At 37.5% G+C, this 20,537-nt stretch overlaps 1 protein-coding gene across 1 annotated transcript in view; it reads right to left on the reverse strand.

The window, feature by feature from the left end:
* The window catches only part of LOC6652588 (pikachurin), a 568,882-nt gene that overhangs the window by 379,553 nt on the left and 168,792 nt on the right, over positions 1–20,537 (reverse strand). Inside the window, exons 3-4 of the mRNA XM_015176487.3 lie at positions 13,707–13,823; positions 12,944–13,649 (exon numbers count right to left, since the gene is read on the reverse strand). Coding sequence (XP_015031973.3) covers positions 12,944–13,649; positions 13,707–13,823 — 823 coding nt within the window. The remainder of the gene's footprint in view (positions 1–12,943; positions 13,650–13,706; positions 13,824–20,537) is intronic.

A 20,537-nucleotide genomic window follows, 5' to 3' on the forward strand; every position in this document is an offset into this window, starting at 1 on the left:
TATAAAATCGTTAATTAAATTTTTTCCCCACTCGAAAAAGAAAAAGAAAATAATGAAAAATTAAGAAAGAAAATAATAATAAGTAATATTAAAAAAAGAAAAAGAAAATAATGAAAAGTTAAGAAAAAAATTAATAAGTAATATTAAAAAAAAAAGGTAGAGAAAATAATTTTGAAATTTTGGAAAAAATATTTTTATAAAAGATAACCACATAATATTGAAAATTTTGTATAATACCACAAGCCATTTCCATCCAAGATTAGCGGACATACCGCTATATTTCTATCAATCCAAGATTAGCGGACATACCGCTATATTTTTATCAATATAAGCAAAAAATTTAATTTTCGCGGACTATATTTTTCGTATTCGCGATACCGTAACACCTCAAATTAATTTTTATCAATATAAACAAAAAATTAAATTTTCGCGGATTATATTTTTCGTATTCGCGATACCGTAACACCTTGAATTAACCCTAATTAAAAAAACAATCCATTTCCAAAATGACTAAAGACAACTGGGTTAAAGCCGCAGTCCTTCAGCAGGGTGGTATTCATGCAGCAGGTTCTGATTCCCAGACAGCATCCACCTCAAGTGCATCAACCGCAAATAGAATCGAAGCACTGTCAATTCAGGGACTAGATGTAGCTATCCAGACAATTTTGTCGTCTCAGTTACAGGAAATAGTGAAACAATTAAATCATTCTCAGTCAGGACATATACCCTTTAGGGACCAGGCAGCTGGCGTTCAGGATGATTGGCATGAACTAGATAAAGTGCCAGACATCGTAAAGAATCTTGACAAATTCTCAGGTAGCCGTGAGGATTTCTCAACATGGTTTACTACCGCCACAAAATTGATGGAATTGTATGCCCCCATTCAGGGAACACCCAAATACTATGCAATTCTTATGACCATTCGAGGAAAAATTACAGGCCATGCCAATACATTGTTGAAAGTCTATCGCACCGCATTACATTGGGGCGCAATCTCGCAGTGTTTGTTAACTGAGTACACGGACAGACGAGATTTAAACACTTTAGAATATCAGCTGTTTACCATGACCCAGAAGGGCACCTCCATTCATGACTTCTACTTCGCAGTTCACCAACAGATGTCGCTAATACTAGACCAAATCGAAACGATGGGTTATTCTCCCGAGACTATGGAAGCCATGGCTAAACAGGTCAGAGATAGGGCTCTAGATACCTTCATCAGAGGTCTGAACGGAGATCTCTCAGACAGAATGAGCTTAGCTGAACCCAAAGATCTGAGGCATGCATTGCAATTGTGCAATATGTTGGATAATAAGAGGGCTAGAAACATTATCGGCCATCGTGACACTCGTCCACTTGTAGGACCAAAACCCCAACAGTATGCTAAAATTAACGTGCAACCTCAACGATCGTTCATACCAGCAATTCCACCCAAACCTTACAACAACAACAACTTTTATAATCAGAAACCCATGCAAAACGTGTTCATTCCACAAAATAGATTCCCTCAACCTAATAACCCCGTATTTTTCAACGCACCACCGAGGCCATTTGCCCCGAAACCTCAGCCGGCACCAACTCCAATGGATGTCGACGGCTCTATTTTAACCAAAAAAGTTAACTACATGAATAATCCGAATGCTAATTTACCACAACAATTTGCTCTCAAGAGAGTCAACCAGTCCACCGCAAATTTTCCCAATAAACTGCAGAGGCAATTCCATATCGAAACCGGTCCGTCAGGTGAACAATATATCACCATACCGCCTCAAGGAGAGCATTACTCCGATATGTCCGATTATCAGGCTGCTTATCAGGGCCAAGAAGATCCTTTTGAATCAGTCCCATATTCTGAGGTTCAACAATATCAACAGCAGGAGGAATATTTTACTTCACAAGGTGACAACTCAGAGTTAGTCCCACAGCACAAAGAGGAAACCAGATCACAATCACAGGAGCCTCAACAACCACAAATCGAGGACACCGTTAATTTTTTAGGTTAAAGTGTTCCTCTTTGCCGTACTTTGTTGTCCGGGACAAAGACGGAACCTCATACAATTTCCTAATAGATACCGGCTCGAACAAGAACTATGTCCAACCAGAAATAGCAAAAAATATCAAAATGAAAGAATGAACACAAGTTTTACGCGAACACCGTAAGTGGTCGCATTTTAATAACCAGCCATATCCATTTGGGTTTATTTAACGAACCCAATAAACCAATAACATTCTTCCTATTACCTAATCTGAATCCGTTCCACGGAATTCTAGGTAATGACTCACTAAGAGAGTTAAACGCTATCATTAATATAGGGAAAGATCTACTATACGTCAACAACTCTCATGTTGTTAAAGTGAAGCAGATGCGAGCCCATCAGGTCCATACCCTTAAATCAGATGAGCTCACTAATCAGCAGAAATTAGGATTGAAGGCGCTCCAAGAGGAGTACAAATCGCTATTCGCGGACCCAAATAAAAAATTGACTTATGCTACTAATGTCCAAGGAGAAATCCGAACGACAACAGACACTCCAGTCTACACCAAGCATTACCCATATCCAGCCTTTTTAAGAGAAGTAGTAGAAGACCAGCTACAAGAATTATTACGAGATGGTATAATACGACCCTCACGGTCGCCCTATAATTCCCCTGTGTGGATAGTCCCTAAAAAGAGTGACAGCCTTGGGAATAAGCAATATAGGATGGTCATAGATTATAGAAAGCTCAATGCAGTTACAGTTTCGGATAGGTATCCTATCCCCGAAATCGGAGAAATGGTTGCGCAGTTGGGCAACAATAAGTATTTCTCTGTTCTTGATCTAAAGAGCGGATTTCATCAGATTTCCCTTAAGGAATCTGATATTGAAAAAACGGCATTCGCCGTGAATGGAGGGAAATACGAGTTCACGAGACTCCCCTTCGGCCTAAAGAATTCCCCATCAATATTCCAAAGAGCTCTCGATGATATTTTGAGAGACCTCATTGGAAAGATCTGTTACGTCTACATCGACGACATAATAATATTCAGTAAATCAGAGGAAGAGCATTTCCGACATCTAGCTTTGGTATTTTCTACCTTGTCCAAGGCAAATATGAAGGTCCAAGTAGATAAATGCAAATTCCTAAGACATAGCGTTGACTTCCTAGGCGTAGTAATTTCTAGGGAAGGAGTTAAAACCAATCCAGAGAAAATCCAAGCCATTAAAAAGTTCCCTATACCAAAGAACCTAAAACAACTAAGGTCCTTCCTGGGATTAGCTAGTTATTACAGAAGATTTATCAAAGATTTTGCTAAATTAGCTAGACCCTTGACTGCGTTATTGAGAGGAGAACATGGCAGAGCCAAGAAAAATGTCTCAAGTAAGATCGAAATCCGATTCGGTGAAGCCGAAACCGATGCCTTTGAGAAAGTGAAAAATGCATTAGTGTCACAAGACGTTATGCTAGCATATCCTGACTTTAAACAAGAGTTCCATCTAACCACCGATGCCTCAAACATCGCACTAGGAGCTTCTCTAGAACAGAATGGGAGACCCATTACATTTCTTTCCCGTGCGTTATCCAAAGCTGAAGAAAACTATGCCACAAATGAAAGAGAAATGCTAGCAATAGTATGGGCATTGGATAAGCTAAGAATGTATGTATACGGCAAGTCCAAGGTGATCATTTACACCGACCACCAGACTCTCACTTATGCTCTCAGCCCAAAAAATAACAACATAAAGCTGAAGAAATGGAAAAGTTACCTGGAGGAATACAACTACGAGTTGAAATATAAACCGGGTAGCTCAAATGTCGTAGCAGACGCGCTCTCTAGGAACCCTACTAACATAAATGCTAGTAGTACGTCAGCTACAGTCCACAGTGATGAAAGCTCAGGGCATGAACTCATTCCAGCAATGGAAGTACCCATCAATGTCTTTAAAAACCAATTGTTTATCCTCATTGGTGATAACGAATCCACCACCTTCGAAATACCATTCCCCACATACCACAGATACACAATAGTGAGAAGTAATTATTCCGAAGACAACCTTGTAACTATTATAAAAGAAAAAATGGATCCGAGAATAGTAAATGGTATTTTCACTTCCGAAAGTATCATGGGGAAAATTCAACAAATATTTCCGGAGCATTTTAGGAATTACAAGGCAAGATTCACACAAATCCAAACTGTAGATGTCCATGATCAGACCCAAGAACAAGAAATCATAATTAAAGAACACCTTAGAGCACATAGAAATTCCATCGAAAATAAAAAGCAAATTTTATCTGAGTATTTTTTCCCAGGTATGAAGAAAAAAGTAGAAGCAATAGTAAACTCTTGCCAAACATGTAAACTCTCGAAGTATCAACGACACCCTCCGAATCAAGAAATACAACCAACCCCTATTCCGACATATCCAGGCGAAATAATTCATATAGATTTATATTCCACCCAAAATAAGATTATTCTAACAGCCATAGACAAATTTTCTAAGTATGCGCAAGTTAAACTCGTAAACTCAAAAGCAGCAGAACATCTTAAAGTGCCCTTACGTGAGTTATTGATAGCCTTCGGTATGACGAAAACCGTGGTAATGGATAACGAAAAAGCTTTAAATTCTGCATCAATCAAATTTCTTTTAAATAATCAGTTAGGGATACAAGTCCACACTACCCCACCTTATACTTCATCCAGCAACGGCCAAATAGAAAGATTTCATTCCACATATACGGAAATAATGAGATGCTTGAAGTTAGAGCACCCCGAAATGGAATTTGAGGATTTAATATTCAAGGCTGTAGATGAATACAATAAAACAATCCACAGTACAACCAATAAAAAGCCAATAGAAGCATTTTTCGCAACAAATTTAATCCATACACCAGAAAAATTAGCACTCGAAAGGGAAAAGATTTCGGAAAACATCTTAAAGAAACAAAACAAAGACCTAGGGTACCATAACAAAACAAAAAAACCCATAAAAATTTACGATCCAGGTGAAACCATCTACGTTAGGATTAATAAACGATTAGGTTCGAAACTAACGTCTAGATACAAAAAAGAAATAGTAGCCGAAGATCTTAATACCAAAATTAAAACCAGGTCAGGCAGGATAGTGCATAAAAACCACTTGAAATATTGATAAACATCCTCTTCCGACAGACTGCTTATGTTACCACTTTGCTGGGGTCACACAACCATATTAGACTACACTAAGTCAAGAGTGGTCATGTTGGAAACCGGGTTAGCCGCGCGCCAGAATGGAACCTTTAAAATCGTCCATGTCATCGAACTAGAAAAATATCAAATGTCCATATCCGTTTTAAAAGAAGTCGTCAAAAATTCGACAAACCTAAGTCCGTATCAGCCTTTTTTGGCCTATGAGATAACGCGGATACAGAATGAACTGAGGAGGCTTCAGCCGATGCAGTTTAGAAACAAAAGATCGCTTGATATACTTGGCACGGCGTGGAAATGGTTAGCGGGTACACCAGATCATGAAGATCATATGATTGTGGTAAATAAGATCAATGAACAATTGGTAAACAATAATCGGCAGGTCGTAATTAATAATCTAATAGAAAATAAGATAAATGATTTAATTAAAATAACTAATACCATATTAATTAGAATCTAACAATAAGTCAAAAGAAATTGAAATAACCAAATTTAAATTGAGTCTTCTAAGAGAAGAAATAACAAATATTATCTATGCAATCGATTGGGCCAAGGCCAATACAGTAAATTCACTAATATTATCCTCTACCGAAATAGATTTCATCGAAACAATTAAAGAAGAAAGTTTAACATTTATAAACATTGAAGAATTAATAGAGTTTGCTGAAGTCAGTGTAGCCTCAGATGGTAAATCACTCCTTTATATTGTTAGCCTTCCCAGAGTAATTAATGAAATTTGTAAACAAATCCTAGCAATACCAATTAAATATCAAAAATTTATAGAAGAAATAGACTATGAAAACATCATGAAATGTAACAAGAAATATTTCGGGTTAACCAATAAGAGTAATTGTAAAATTCATAATGGTAAGACAATTTGTAAACTGGAAGATCTGACTAATTTAGAAAACAGTAAATGTATAGGAGCCTACTTGCAAAGAAGGAATCCCCAATGTAAGATCATCAACAATCAGCACGTAAAATCTCATTCGGAAATAATGCCCGGTACCTTGCTGCTGAACCAATTCCAAGGAGACATCAGCATCAATGGAGAAAACATCACCCTAGAAGGCACCTTCATAATCCAAGCGGAAAACGCGACAGTCATTATAGAAGACTCCTGGTATATTGTGAAGACACGCTTTGAAGCCGAGGTTCAACCACCGCTGTTACAGTTACTATCAAATAAGCAGCAGAGAGGTGAAACGCTATCGCTGGAAATGATCAAGGAGTTACACATCAATAATACTAATAATCTGGAGCGTATCTAAAGAAACAACTTGATTATGTCTTCGTCAAACTGGATTATTCTAACTCTTCTAGCAGCTGCGATGATAACATATTGCATCATTAAAAAATACTGCAGCCACGGAACAGGCAACCATGGTCCACCAATGGAAGTCTCAATCGGGCCTGTCCAATATGTTGTTGCGACCGAGGACGTCCGCACTTAAAGGGGGAGGAGTTAAGCACTTCTATCACAACTCATACCATAACATAGAAGCCATAAACCCAAGTCCGTCAACACATGCCCATTAACCGCATGCCCATTGGCCGACCCTATTTCATCATCACATGCAATACCCATTGGTCAACCCCACTCAATCGTCACATGCCCATTTGTCGCATGATCGCCAATCTCAAGTAACAGTCCGATCGCTAGGATAAACAATAAGCCTGCACCCCATTTTCCCAGGCCCTAGAAGAATGGTGTCGGGTTCGGTGCATACGCAGAATCACGCCACAAATTTCGGCAATAAACAAAGAATGGTCCTGAACACTTGTGTAAACAAAGAATGGTCCCACGCACTTAAAGTGGACTATTGGACTCAGCCAACGCCGCCGCCTGCGACGACGTCGATTACCCAAGCCTTCATCCAACATAATTGAACCATAGCAAATCAGTCTTGAGCCTAAGTACAAACCAACCGGTAACTTCGCTTAAACTCCACCGAATTCGCTCACCAAAGTCAGCATCTTTCAGTTATAATATTAACATATTGTATTGTAATAAAAGTGACTTTATAAATAAAAATTCATTTTTTTAACCCGTGAGTGAAGGAAGTGTTTAATTTATATAAAAAGCATTATGAATAAAAAGCATTACGAAAAACTTCGACCAAGCTGGGAGTCGAACCTCGGCCGCCCGATCGCCAAGCGAGCACACTGACAACAGAGCCACGTCGACACTTTGTAAATTGCCGTCGAGTTCTGTAGTTAGTGTGCTCGCTTGGCGATCGGGCGGCAGGGGTTCGACTCCCAGCTTGGTCGAAGTTTTTCATAATGCTTTTTATTCATAATGCTTTTTATATATTTATATATTTTTTTGTGATACATTTTTATTTACTTTTTATACCGGGTAATAAAAAACCCCAAAAAAAGATTTCATCCCGATAGCTCTTAAGACGGCTGAGTAAAACGCATACGCACAGACGGACGGACAGATGGACATGGCTATATCAACTCAGCTTCTCAGGTCGTAAACGCCTCCTTCTGTGCGTTACGAACATCTGACCAATTTTACAATACCCTCTGCAAGGGTATAAAAAGTAAATAAAAATGTATCACAAAATATATAATGAATATAGCAACTAGAATCACTGTCTGTTCAACTCTCTAAAGTGGGAGAAATATGTGCATGCGAAACCAGATTGAGCAATGGAAAAACAGGTTTAATTGTGGCAATTTATATTTCACCCAATCAATCAATAAATAGCATCACGGAATTCATTCATGAAAATTTAATAAAGTATACACTAGAAGTATCGCGGATACTTAGAAAAGATTACGATAAAGTTCCAATGATTTTAAGTGGCGATTTTAACGTAAATTTTGCATTGGACACGGCGGTTCCTTTAATTGACTTTCTCAATACAACATTCAGTTTAAAAATGTGTAACAATCGCACTGAATCAACAACACGATCAAAAACAACAATTGACGCGGTATTTCAAAGATATGTTGACAACATCGAAACCAAAGCATTTGTATCATATTTTAGCTATCATAAGCCACTCGTATCATTTGTTTAAATTGAAAACATTGAGGATGAATAATAATAAAATGAAGAAAATACAACATGACCTATGTATATAGCAATATTATAATGAACCTATAATTATCCCGCTCCTAATGCTGCTTTCGCCTCATTCTCTCTCAGTTTGTTTTACGGAAGGTTTCACTTCTATCGTGTCTAACCGTTAGACGCCCTCTTTTTTTTCCTATTCACCTTAGTAGATGTCTGACTAACTACTCTCTTCACGAACCTTTTCGTGTTCTTTGCCAATTTTTTAACAACCTTTCTCACCTAATTTCTCCTCACCTTTCTGTCACTTCTCTTCGCGCTATACTTTTTAATCATCTACAGCGAAACCAATAATAATATTCTGGACTTGGATTGGTTGCAACTCATCCCTGACCACATTGGCTGTGAATCGGGGCATAGCTGGCACCTTATGCAAATAAAACACCTCCACCGGGTCGGGGATGTTTAGTTGTGTATATAGCTAAGCTATCTTTTTCAATTAATTACTATCTGTCTTTAGCTTAAGCTTTTTCGTCGACTGCTGTGTTAGTTAACGTAAATAAATAAATAAATAATCCTCCACGTGTTCTGTTGGTGTGGTCTGGATTGCATGAGGCAAGATAAGCGAAAGTGCGATGTTGACAATTAAAAATGTCTCAACATTCGAAATTTCACTTCACTTCGCTAACGCCGTATCTATAATAACACTTGTATAAGACACAAAACTATTTTGGGAATTTATATTTAACTCTCGGATTTCCACAATCGATCGTCGGTTCAAGCCGTTGACTGATGCAAACAGTTCACTCACAAAAATTTTGAGACTGCTGGGGGCTAGTCTGCCGAAGACAGGTGTCTCAAAGAAATGTCAAGCAAGGCGAATTAATAGAAAAATTGCCAATACTTGATGGAAACTATTTCCGATGCTGTTAAAGAGAAAATGCATAAGTTAAAAGTACAATAATTCGAGAGTTATTGCAATGAAATTAACTTACATTACTCTTGAACACATACACACGCATATACTTTGTTTTTCGCACACGCGTAGGGGTTATGATGCACTCACCTATTGGGTTATTTAAAACTTTGGACAAATACGTCCGATCAGTTGGAATTCACGTGGAGGAAAGAAAGAACACTTTTCCAAAAACCACGCTGCCCAATAAGTCTCTTTTGCCTTATTTTTCTTATTGTTTTATCCAAACTCCATTTATAGAAAAATAATGTAAAGCAATGCAAAACAAACCGATCAGCTGTGTGGCGTTGCCACTTAGTTCATTCTTTTTCCAGCTGGTTACCTACATTTCCATTCTCACCACTTTAGCAAATATCGATAACAACAACAAAAATACTAAATAAGCCAAATCAGTTGAATTTTAAAATAACTGAAATTCCTGTACATTACAATTTCGTCAATATATCTGCCACCGGTCTGGTTTCGTCGTGCAAGCAAAGTAACTCACACTCAAGACAATAATTAAACTATAGTCGTCTTGCTCTATGTAGCAACTCTCGTTGTAGCAACTCACTCAGTCTTCTTATAGATGTTTGATTTGCTCTCTGTTGCCACTCACTCTGCTGTCACTACTCACTCGGCTGTCCTGACTCCACAGTGAACACTAGTTATCATCAACTTCGTATCCGCTGTCTGCTTTCACAGTAAACACTGGTTATCATCAACTTCGTTTCTGCTGTCTGCTCTCTCTTTTCCTCTCGAGTCACCACCGTTCTCGAGCCGCTTTCAACTTCAGTCGCCGACTTTTTGCCTAAACGGCGCCAAAATTCTTAGTGACGCTCTACTTGCGTCGTCGGAAGCTCACCGTCCACTCGTCGCCTCTCGTACAGTCACACCAACTTCCACTGCTTTTTGAACTTGTAGTGGTTGCTTCTTGTGAAATTCGTTCGCCAACAACCTTGATTTTGTATATGTATTACACGTTAATGCATGCAATTTTAACAATTTTCTGTTCACTTGCGAACTTCACACACACACAAATTTAACTAATTGTCTTGGGCCAGAAATCTCGGTTGAGCCTCCAGTTTGTGGGATTTTACTTTGTCCCGGTTGAGCCCCCCAGTTTGTGGGATTTTACTTTATCCCGGTTTATTTATTTCAATAATATTTAAGGATGTGATTTCCTTATTTAGTCTTATTTTATTAACAATGTTTCTTTGTGATAAGAATACATATATTTATTATATTATATATTGGCGTTAAATTAAGTGTGCGATAAGATCGAGGCGAGAGCTTTTTGAATAAACGCTTCTCTTTTTTTGCCAATGAGTGAGTCGACCAGATAGGTACGGCCGCTGCGTGTAGTTTTGTCTCGCTCACTAGCTACCGCACGATTGCCATAATTGAAATTTAAAATCTAGGAGCCACAGACTGAAAACAAAGTGACAACGTTTATGTGTAACCGGCAAACACTTTATACTGCTTTCGCGTGCAAATGTAACCCGCCATTTTCAATTCAATTTTTAATCCTGAATTAAACTCATAGAAGTTAATAAAAAAACAAATTTCTAAGTCATCTTCTGTGTCTTAAATACTGTAATTATAGAGCTTTATAAATGCAGGTCAAAATAATTGATACACAATGAACACCCTACCAAATCCAACTATGTGCGAAAAATGAAATCACTCAAAGTTCTGTGGCAACTTTTTTTTTTATACCCTTGCAAAAAGGGTATTTTAATTTTGGTCAGAACTGTGCAACGCAGAGAAGGAAGCATTTCCGACCATATAAAGTATATATATTTTTGATCAGCACGACGAGACGAGTTCATATAGCCATGTCCGTCCGTTCGCCATTTCGTTCGTCTGGATCAACGCAAACTCCTCCTAGACCATTAGAGCTTCAGAGCTTTTTTTTCATGTAGGCTTGTACATACTGCAGGGGTTGTAGATCTCAGATTCAGCTGGATCGGACCACTATATCATATAGCTCCCATACAAACGCCAAAGTCACGAACAGTGACTTTTCTCAAAAACTTCGGTTATTTCTGAGCTATTGTCATGAAATTTGGGTGAGTTTATTACATATATAAATGACCATGCCAAATTTGAACACGCTCGGGTGACTATATTATATAGCTCCCATGGAAACCATCGGTCTAAAACAGGGATTTGTCAATAACTTCGTTCCTTTTAACACGTTTGCTTTCAAATTAAACATTTGATAGTTTAATATATCTGGTAATGACTGTGCCGAATTTGATAAAGATCGGGTATCTACATCATATAGCTACCATAGGAACGATCGGTGGAGAACAGTGACTTTGATTAACAACTTCGTTATTTCCTATGCCAAGATTGTAAGCCGCTTTCGCAAACATTAGACTTTTTAGTTAAAACGTTTTTCCACTTTGATGGCTATAGGTAAGAAAAGAGTTACAAAAAATGTTGCAAGGGTATACAAACTTTGACGCGGTCGAAGTCAGCACTGGCCCTCTGTTTTTTTTAAGTCGTATTGGATTGCACAAGGATTTGAAACTGATGGTGATTTTTGTACCACACTTGATAATAAATTTAATACCACAAAAGAAAAAATGTAACATGCAGGAGCGGAAAAAAATAACGACCGACTGCGATAAGTGACAGTAATTTTTAACTTTCAAAACAAAGTTATTCAAGAGCTGATGACTGGTTGAATAGGCTAAAACATATTTGACAATGAAAATGTACTGATACTTTACAAGCCGCACCCAAATCTTATGTAGGATAAATTCATTTTATGAATATTATATAACCAGACAGACGGACGGACATGGCTATATGAACTCGTCTCGTCGTGCTGATCAAGAACATATATACTTTATATAGTCGAAGATGCTTCCTATTCATATACCATTTTTGCAAGGGTATAAAAAACGGCTTAATTGTAATTTTTTGGAAAACTGTAGCTGAAAAAGGCATTTTTACCAATATATTCACATTAAATGAGGATGATTTAGGTCGAATGCATGAAAAAGGAATTGATATCTAAATAATATTTAGCTCATATGACAAGTTTGTCATTTTTTTTTTAGTTAAAAAATAACCTTAAAAACGGAAAATTTCAACTTGCTAAAAAACAAAAAAAAACGAGCTAACTTTGAAAAACCAAATCAACAACCTACAATTTGTTGCACAGTGCAATAAAGAGCAACCTAAAAAAGACTAGACAATTGTTGCAATAAAAAATTATGTAAGTAAGTCGTCTCGCCGACTTTCGTATACCATGCACAGGTAAAAAAATATTTTTCATTTGGAAAATGTCTATTAAATTCACCTCATAGCATATGCTATCTCACCCTCACAAAAACACACTAGCATTAAAGCGCCGCCACTGGCCTACGGCCAACTCCGCCCCTATGGACCGCCTAGTAAAACCCGTTTATACATATATTTTTCATGTTTCTAGTTTGATTTTAATAAAATTTGGTAGGCTGGTACATATTGATAGGGCTTATTAGTGTGCTGAAGTGATTTTGATAATCAAAAGTTGCGGGAAGCATTCACCCCTATGGTTGCGTGATATAATTAATACATTTCTTTATTTAGTTACTTGACAGCTGAGATTAGTGCTTCATATGTATGTACATACAGACTGTATATGTACATTGCTGAAAATATGTATATGTGTATGTATTTTCATTCGTCTTCATATTTCGTTTCCACGACACCCGATATACATACATATGTATGTACATACATACATACATACATACATACATACATACATACATCATACGTCTTTTATTTTTCAACTTACGTGATGGTTTTTTTATGGTTTCCTGTTCCGATTGTTACATTTTTCAAATATGATAAACTATTCTTGAAATTAGTTGTATTGATAAAAGTTTGTACTTTCATATTATTTGCATTTTCATTGTCTTTTTGATTATTATTTGTTACGTTGCTGATATTTTTTATTCGGTGATATGTATGTGTTTTTTTTTTAGTGGTTACTTTCATTTGCTTATTATTGGCATAGCTAGAATTATCTGATTTGTAGCCATAGTTCTTAATGCCACTTAAATAGGCACTATATTCAAATACATTTTTGTCCGTTACCGATGGTGCGCTGGTAGAAAAAGATTTTTCTTTAAACGATTTCGCTAAAGTATCTGGTTTAGTGGTAGTGTTGCGTTTTAGACGATTTAGATCAAAATGTATATTCTTCTCTGATATGTAATACTTATTTGTTTTTTTTTTTAAATTGACTTTCGGTTCGCTTTGTGGATGTTCATTAATATCATTGTAGTCATAATTTTCCATTTCGGCATATGAATACAATTTATAATTAGCGTTAAAATTGTTATTTTTTCCATTGGAATTAGTCAATGGTTTTTGTGACATAAATTTAAGTGTATCAGCACTAGCCAATTTGGCGCTAAAGAATGCTCCTTTTTCATAAAAGACATCCTCATCTGATTTACCACGAACACCACCTATGCTATTATTGGTGGCATTAATCACTGAAGAAATATAATAATTAGCAATTTTTTTATAAGATTTCACAGCCTTACACTTACCTTGGCAACTGTATCCATTTCTGTTTAGCTCGTAGCCCTCAATACAGTCGCATTCATAAATACCATCATGAATCTCATAGCACAGTTGCTCACAAGGACTAGTGTGACCACAATGACCTATTAAAAGAGTGAATAAATGTAAGTTTGTATTGATTTATGATAATTATGTCAGACCATAACTTAATCAGTGCAGTAACATGGTAAAGCTGATTGTAGTCAGATTTTTTAAAGTTATGTCCAAATTCAAATATTAGTTGCTGTTTTATTAGATATACCATAAAGTAATTTTACACATCCTGAAGACGTCACTAAAAAATTATTTTTTTGTGACTTTGCCACTAAATGCCGACAATTAATATGAATATTGCTCGATAGTGCAGAACCTGACCACCGGCGGGCACGGTCGCCAATTGACATACCTTTGTCGTGGTTGGACTCAGCCAAGGCAGTAGCATTGGTACTGCCAAGGTTCATGGCAGGAGTGGCAGAGGAAACTCAGTGTGAAACGGTGATAAAGACTGAATTTCATCTGCACCAAAGGCCTTTTACCTCAAGCCATAACGAAAGTGTAGCTGTTGCAACTTTAGCAAGTTTAACAAGGATTGTAGCTCTCGCAGATATAAAAGAAGCCACATACGCTTTTTAAAACCTAGCTCCAACCCGATGCGTAGCGGTTTAATTGTAGAGGACCCCATCCACAGAAATTAAATAAAAATGAATAAGTGAGTCGTCTCTTTGTCCAGGTTATACACCAGTAAAACAAATATTTCAGATTTATAATAACAAATGCATTTACGTATTTTTAAAAAATTCTGTTCGCATGCGCCCCAACCAGGTATAGGAAATAGGTATACAAAATTAACAAATATTAATTTTTATGACAATAGCTTAGAAAATAACGTAGTTATTGATAAAAGTCACTGTTTGTGACTTTGCCATTTGTGTGGCAGTCCAATCCAGCTGAGTTCGAAACCTTCCATCAGTATAAACCTGTAACTGTATGTTACAGTTAGAACTAAGCCAGACTTAAGAAAGTTATTGGGAAGTACGAAGATTCTACTTGGAAGAACAACTGAATAAAAGTTTTACAATAGATATCGATGAGGTCTTCTTATTGGGATCGTAAGAGAAATCAGCCGACGGCAATATTTGGCGACCGTGGCAGGACTCTTACAGTCCCTTGCCATATTATTAGACCCATGCTTAAAAATTAAGTTTTCCTGGCTTATTACACGTCAGAAAACATTAACAAAGATGTTTCATGATGAAACATCAAAATTTATAATAAATACAACAAATGTCACATAGAAAATTAGAAATTTACGTGAATTCCTTATGTGAATGTGTCTACCGTCTCCAGCGCGCCAGTCTGGTTCACACGTAGCAAATTACTGTATTGCCAAATCTCAATTTTGTCTTTAAAACACTCAATGCTACAATAATTATATCGTTCGCTGTAAGGTTGAATTTTATAAGAACCCCAATAGATTTTACAACTTTGTTAATTCCAAAAGACGCTCTAATGTACTACCCTCCACCTTCAGACTTAATGACCAGACTGCTAATAATGATTCAGATATTGCAGATCTGTTTGCTAAATTCTTTCAGTCGACTTATTCTACTACTGTTTCGGAACCCTCAGCCTATCCCTTTTTAATCCCACATTTAAATTGTATGTTTTTTCCTAGTATTACTGAAGACTGTATTATATGTAGCTTGTCATCCATGACGTCTTCCTTCGTTCCCGGTCCTGATAATATACCTAGTTGCTTCCTTAACATGTGTTCGATTTCCCTATCTAACCCTTTATCTCGATTATTCTTTATATCGAGTGAGACTTGTAGCTTACCTGGTATTTGGAAGGAGTCTTTTATTATTCCGCTTCTTAAAAAGGGTAGCAAATCGGATGTTTCTAACTACCGTGGCATTGCCAAACTTTCGGCAATACCTAAGCTGTTTGAGAAAATTATTACGTCTTCCTTTCAACACCTATCCAGATCCACTATTTCTCCTTGTCAGCATGTCGTTCGTCGCTTACTAACCTTTTAGAATTGACTACCCTTGTACACCATGGCTTCCGTAAAAAGTGTCAAACTGATGTTATTTATACTGACTTTAGTAAGGTTTTCGATACGGTTGATCATTCTATGCTTCTCGCGAAACTTAACATAATGGGTTTTTCCCCAAAACTGTTGGCTTGGTTAAATTCGTATCTTATTGGCAGAACCCAAAAGGTGTCTTTTCGTTCCTCGATATCTAAAACTGTTCGAGTTACGTCAGGCAGTCACCTGGGCCCACTGTTATTTACACTGTAATAAATTACACCTTAATGCCTCTAAGTGTTCTTTTAGGACTTTCAGTCGTTTGTCTCCGTTCCTAGCTCATTACTCTGTTAAGTCTGTTCTGTTAGATTGTGTACCATCGTTCAAAGACTTAGGCGTTATGTTTGGCCCAAAACTTTCATTAAATGTTCATATTTCTTCTATTGTCAATAGAGCATGCAGCCTTCTTGGCTTCATTAAACGTTGGGCTAAAGAATTTGATGATCCCTATGTAACAAAGGTTTTATACACTGGAATATTGCTCACCAGTGTGGAATCCGCAATATGATGTTCACCAGCGTAGTATTGAATCGGTACAGAAGCAATTCCTTAAGTTTGCCTTACGCGGTCTTAATTGGGACCCGAGTCTTCGCCTACCTTCTTATTCTGATAGACTTCTTCTTATTAACCTTCCTTCACTTTACAACCGTAGGCTCGTTTTTGGCATTCTCTTTCTCCATAAACTAGTCAACAACGAAGTCATTTCTACTAATTTACTAGATACGCAATATTTTTGTGTTCCCTCACGTCGGACCAGAAACTTTTTTCCTATTCAACCTTAGTAAATGTCTGACTAACTAATCTCTTCACGAACCTTTTCGTGTTCTTTGCCAATTTTTTGACAACCTTTCTCACCTTATCTCTCCTTATCGTTCTGTCACTTCTCTTCGCGCTATACCCTTTGATCATCTACAGCGAAACCAATCAAAATATTCTGGACTTGGATTGGCTGCAAATCATCCCTGACCAAATTGGCTGTGAATCGGGGCATAGCTGGCACCTTGTGCAAATAAAACACCTCCACCGGGTCGGGGATGTTTAGTTGTGTATAAAGCTAAGCTTAATTGTGTATAAAGCTAAGCTACCTTTATTTACTATCTGTCTTTAGCTTAACCTTTTTCGTCAACTGCTGTGTTAGTTGACGTAAATAAATAAATACAAAATAAATAAATAAATGATATCTATGAAATTGCTATGTGAAACTGAAACTCTGTTTTTTATGTTATATGTCTTTTTCGCGATAATCGATGTGAGCAATCGATTACCAACCACTGTTGTCAAAACGAGAATCAGTGTTGTCAAAACGATAAAAGTGTCCGCGATTTCAAAAACTCAAGTTCTACCAATATATCAACAAAAACTTTTTCTCAAAAAGCTCATAATGACAACAAGAAATGTAAAGTAAAAGTAGATTTGCAGCATGAGTTAGTTGATTTGCACAGCTAAGATCAACATACTCTCGCTTCTACAAACAAAACTACAGGCACAAGCGTTGCCTAGAGCTAATTCAAGCATTCTAAATTCATTTGGCCCTGGACATGGTCATCGACTTCTAAAATTGAAACTTCCTAGTTTTAATGGTATATATGCCCAATTCGAGGGTTCAGGTCAGCGTTCACAAACCTTGTACCTCTAAATATATCCAAAATCGATAAACTCAATTATCTATTGTATTGACTTTCTGGACCAGCTCTATAAGTAGTGCAATCCTTTCAGTTGTACAAGGATCTTTGCTATCACTGGGTTCCGCTGAGCAAATCACGAATTGCATTATGATTTATGTTCTGTTGAGTAAGATAGATTCTGAAACTAAAACGAGTTATGATGAAAAACAAAACTTAGAAAAACCATCCACGTATTAAGGCTTATACAAACTGATCAAGCTGAACATGCAATCACGAATTGCATTATGAATGACGTTGTGTTGAGCAAGGTAGATTGTGAAACTAAAACGAGTTATGATGAAAAACAAAACTTAGAAAAACTATCCACGTATTAAGGCTTATACAAGCTGATCAAGCTGAACATGCAATCACGAATTGCATTATGAATTACGTTGTGTTGAGCAAGGTAGATTGTGAAACTAAAACGAGTTATGATGAAAAACAAAACTTAGAAAAACTATCCACGTATTAAGGCTTATACAAGCTGTTCAAGCTGAACATCAGCAGCCTACATCACGGTTGAAGAACATATCTAGAGAAAAACATTTCTTACCATTAGGCGAATGCTTGTTTTGCATATCTACAGCACACTACACTGACAGCTTATTTCACCAGCGAATCAACGCCATAAAAACTGCAGGTGGCTGTTTCAATTTTCATCACAAAGATGACCGAGTGGCTGAGTCTCCGTCTAAATCGAGATGGTTTGGCAATCAAACCACCATACTCTATTACACAAATACAATGTAGCTCAACACACAACAACGCATCGAGGGGCCTATAAGGCATAATGATACTTCCGAGCGCTTTATTTAAGATTGAGGATACTCGTGGACAAATGACATGTGGTTCAGACTCCTGCTAACAGATCAACTTAATTACGGAAGAAAAGCAAAATCAATGGCAATCGCCACAATAAAGTCACGACACTTAGAATTGGTATGGTGATCATTCTTAATAGAGAGGAAGATTTCGGACAAATATCCACTCCAAACCACTACCAGCTGCAAATCAATTAGTTACCCCTATGAATCTTATTAGCACCTGACGGTACTAATCAATGTAGAGGGAATGAAAATATGGCTGAATTGTTGGAGGCAACGTAGGAACCAGCACCATCGCTGTTACCCCAAAATGCTTATTTACAGTCAACAGAACTTCGTTATATAAAGTTCTTCAAAAGTTTATGGGAAATGGAAAACTGTAAAACAACGAACTCTATTGCGTACTTCGGCCAGAAAGCTTAATTACAAAGCTTGGCGTCGTCTTTGATGGGTCAGAGAAAACCAATTAAGGTAAATACCTAAATAACTTTTTAAGGCTCGGATTAGATTAATTGACATTGAATTGACAGTAGATAAACGGGATCGGTACTACAAATGGGTTCTCTGGCGAACCAACCACTCAAAACACCTCAACTGCAAAAAATCTTATGGAATGTCAGCTGCTCTTTTTCTTGTCATACAGAGTGTTCATCATATCGCTGACCTTCGACGAATCTGAATATTCTTTAGGTGCCGCTACATCTGTCGTCTGCATCAGAAGAAGGATAAAACCGTTTAAATTCTACCTAAAGCTGGTTTACGAATCATTAATCAATTCGCCAGATATTATTCCAACCTCCTAAAACGAAGTCTTTGTACCCATGGAAGACCAAGATATCACTAAAACTTTAGGCACTTGGCAGCCACATCGAAACGTATTTGCTTTTTGAACTAACTGTCAAATGCAGAAACCCATTACAAAAAGGTTCGATCCTTTCAAAAATCGCTTAAAAATTCGATATACTCGGATATATTAGCGCCATTATCATTCGTTGTAAAATTCTGTTGAATTCTGACTTTGAAAAGTCTCGATAGGGTCACTCCCGTGGACAGAATTCGTTTTCACTTTTTGAACGCCGTAAATTATATGGCATACGGATGCTTCATTTACGTTCGCGCCCACGAAAACGACATAGAAGTCAACCTTCTCATCGCCAAGTCTGAGGTCGCATCAATGAAGGTACAATCATTACCACGACTGAAGCTATGCTGTGCACTCCTACTCAGCTGTGTATGATGAAAATATGAGAACTGTTTAAAGGAGTACTTCAAAGACGTATATTTTTGGAGCGACTCCACAGTCGTTTTTCAATGGCTGCAGATGGACTCATATTAGCTACAGTGCTTTCAAAAAAAACCAATTAAACCCTCTTAGCCACGGAGCTCACTGAATTGTTTTGAAGAATCGTATCACAGTCATGCAAAAAATAAACTAGAACTTTGATGGTATTGCTGATGCGGGTCTGGCTTGTAAATGCAAGGGCATTTTGATTTATCTGTCGTCTGAAGCACCCGCAATGTTATCCGAATTTGCACGCCAATGGATAACTGAATTAGATATCGACAGCATTAATTTGTACAACTAAGGTTTTCGACTTGTGTTTCATCCCACCTAGAGCCCCACACTTCGGAGGCCTCTGGGAGGAGACGGTAAAGACAGACAGAACCTTGGTGCTGAAGAACATATCCAAGGCGTACCTGACCCAAGAAGAACTTCAAGCGTTTTTACAAGTCGTCAAAGCTATTCTAAACTCTCCCCAACATCAGATGATCGCAATAATATAACCGCTGTCACACCTGTACAGTTGCTAATCGGAAAATCATTGTTGTGTGCGCTAGATACTGCACTGTATCAACTTGGAAATCCACCGAGCAAGGAAATGCGCTATGTCGAAAAATGGCATCGAGTAACAGCAATTTCACACTCCAACAGCGAAATAGGTGGAACAGCCAAATCTTTCAGTGGGGCAGCTGGTTCACGAATTCACGAAGACACCACACCACCACAACACTGGCCACCGAGAAAGGATAGAAAGGTGCGTGTTGCAGACGTCAAGACCACAAAGGGCATCAGTTTATGTCTAAAGCTATAAGTTAACATTGCTTAATGTTTAATAATTGCTTTTGTTTATGCCTAACGGGAAAAACAAGGGTTAAGGGAGGCGGTGATGCCCACCGCTCTCCCCACGATAAGAACTCCCCACACTTCGCTCCAAGCGGGGCCTTTTCCCCGCTCTTAGA

This window comes from Drosophila willistoni, unplaced genomic scaffold (assembly GCF_018902025.1).
Source record: "Drosophila willistoni isolate 14030-0811.24 unplaced genomic scaffold, UCI_dwil_1.1 Seg171, whole genome shotgun sequence".
Lineage (NCBI taxonomy): Eukaryota > Metazoa > Arthropoda > Insecta > Diptera > Drosophilidae > Drosophila > Drosophila willistoni.